This window comes from Olea europaea, chromosome 8 (assembly GCF_002742605.1).
Source record: "Olea europaea var. sylvestris chromosome 8, O_europaea_v1, whole genome shotgun sequence".
NCBI lineage: Eukaryota > Viridiplantae > Streptophyta > Magnoliopsida > Lamiales > Oleaceae > Olea > Olea europaea.
This window is the reverse complement of record NC_036244.1, coordinates 18,543,505-18,546,128: the sequence shown is the minus strand read 5'-3', so window position 1 is coordinate 18,546,128 and position 2,624 is coordinate 18,543,505. Positions and strand designations below refer to the sequence as shown.

General features: G+C 37.7%; 1 protein-coding gene across 1 annotated transcript in view; it reads left to right on the top strand.

The window, feature by feature from the left end:
* Positions 1 to 1,663: 1,663 nt before the first annotated feature.
* LOC111399079 (kirola-like) overlaps positions 1,664 to 2,624 on the top strand; it is a 1,828-nt gene continuing 867 nt past the window's right edge. The window contains exon 1 of the mRNA XM_023026307.1: positions 1,664 to 1,926. Coding sequence (XP_022882075.1) covers positions 1,740 to 1,926 — 187 coding nt within the window. The 5' untranslated portion in view covers positions 1,664 to 1,739. The remainder of the gene's footprint in view (positions 1,927 to 2,624) is intronic.

Sequence of the window (2,624 nt, the reverse complement as noted above, 5' to 3'; positions counted from 1 at the left end):
GATCTAGGTATCGTGCTCCTCAGTGGGGCTCTAATACCACTGAAAGGCAAATGTCACACTATATTAAATTGAAAAGCAAGATATTCAAATCGGCATAAAGTAAAATAGTGCAAGAAATTAAAGATTCAACGCAAGATTTCTTTCGACCTACGCCCCAGAGGTTCGACGACCACTTCAAATGCCTACATCCCCTGTTGAGCATCCAACAAGTTGGATTACGCTCGGTTGCACTATAATAGCCAAAAAATTGGGAACGAAGGGTTACAAATGTTCAACAAATACAGTGAGATAAAGCAAAGACACTTATCTTTCAAGATCGACCCAACACCTTCGAAGAATCACAAAGAATCTTCACTGCACTTCTCTCAAAACATCACAACTCAAGAGAACATAGGGTTTTATAGATAATCACTCATAATATCTAACCAGATCACTAAGATTTACAAGTTTAAGGCCTCGAATCAGAGATTTGAGCCAAAGAAGCAAAATAGACGAAACCTTCACCAGACGAGAGGATTTTCTCTCACAAGAACTAAGAATCAGACGCGTTAATTGAGAGAAGAGCGTGCCAAGTGAAATGACACCAATAATAGAAGGTTCCAAATCCAATCCAACGGTTCAGGTCAAGCCACGTGTCTCCATCCAGTTGAAAGTGTCAATTTAATAGAGTTGCAATTTCATAAAATACGACTTTCCAATATTAAAAATTTTGGAAGCATATAACCATGGTTCGAGTCTCGCATTTTCCAGCTAATCTATCAAGAATATAGATGGCAACACATTGTTCCACTCCACTTAAGAATTGGAATAGAAATGAAGTGAACTGAGAGATTAATGGAGATATTTTAATCTTTGTCCAGCTTCCAAAAGTTCCTAATAGGGAGGAGTACGAGGAGGCTGCCGCTGCCCATGCCCATGCCATCTCTTTGTAAAGGTAGCATGGTTTAAAGTTAAACTTAACGTGACATTTGTTCATACAAAAATCTTGCGGGACTCTTTAATCAACAGAAAAATACCCATTTTTTACTGAAACCTACAAATAAGACCTAATTGGTGTGTCGAGCAACCCGTACGAGGGGGGTGATTGTTCCTGCTCTAATGATCAAGTATTATGTCTTATCATGTCCCTATCAATGTGTAATAATGTGTCTACCACAGAGGACTTCAATTTTAGCTAATATTCCCATTTCTGCAGACATATCAATGTGGCTATGTAAAGAATTTTATCCAGTCCATTGGACACCAAAAAAGGAACGAAAAAGACAAAAGAAAGAAAGAAGAAGACAAGATTCAAATTTGACTGCCATATGGGTTGTGAATATTCGCGAGAGGTGCATTCCACTACTTTCTTAGATTTGGAAACATTTCCATTTTTTAATATGTGCGATATAAAGAAAGAATCCCCACTTAGTGCACACTGCAGGCATCCCATTCCTGAGAATATGATTAAAGATAGATTCTACGAGAGACCAGTCTTTTTTCTACATTATGAACTTTCATTCCGTGCAAAAAAGGTCGAAAGAAGCTGATTCTCTGGGCTTTTAAGCGAAGCCAGACATTTTAATTATCCGCGAGGGAGTTGCAAGACAACTAGAATAGTGGAGGATCTTTAATCCTCAATCGCATCAACATGCAGACGACAACTATATAAAGACTTGAGGTTGGAGCATGTCTTACACTGCTCGCCTCAGATCAAGTCTTATAGTTTCTTTTGTAATATTTGTGGGGAAAAAAATTGAATGGGGCTTAAAGGAAAATTGGTTTCTCAAATAGATATTAAATCCGATGGGAATTTATTCTATCAAATATTTAGAGAGAGACCATACGATACATCAGTTACGAGCCCTGGTATGATTCATCGTGTTGATTTGCACTGTGGTGAATGGGGAACTGTTGGCTCTGTCACGTTATGGAAGTTTATCCTAGGTAAGTTTATATAATACGTAACGATTCGTTATTGTGTTCAAATCGTTAACTTACGTACTATCTATTTTATGAGAGTCTCATCTTACCTCTCAAGAATTTCTACTGTGTTATCAGGATTCGAACCCATAACATCTCCTTAAGAGACTTAAATTGAATCTTGGGTTCGAATAGGGGTGAGATGGGCTAATATCTCTTAGAGCGTATAGTACATAAGTTAACGGCTTAGGCACGAGGTCAAGTCATTACAAAGAAAAGCGCCTTTCTTTTTTTGTGATGACCCAGTCTCTATTTCAAAACCGTTAACTTACGTATTATTCGCTTTGGAAACGAATTTCAGTCGCGTTTCACAGGGTTCGAACGCAAGATCCCTGTCTTATGAAATACTTAAGCTGAATCCAAGTACTAATTGGGCGACTTATTCAATTGGAACTAGGATCTAACTTAAATCCCTCATAAGATAGAGATCTTGAGTTCAAATTGATGGGTTCAGACTCTCTCAAAGTGGACAGTACGTAAATTATCTACTTGCGCATAGAGATCGAGTCGTTACATAATTAATTTCAATGGTGAATGATCTATTTAGTGGCTTGATGTTTAATTTGATAAGTCAATCACTTTTTCCATACTATGGTTAACCAACATTTTAACAAATTGATTACCATAAATTACATCAGAACATGTTGCATTCCCCCCCCCCC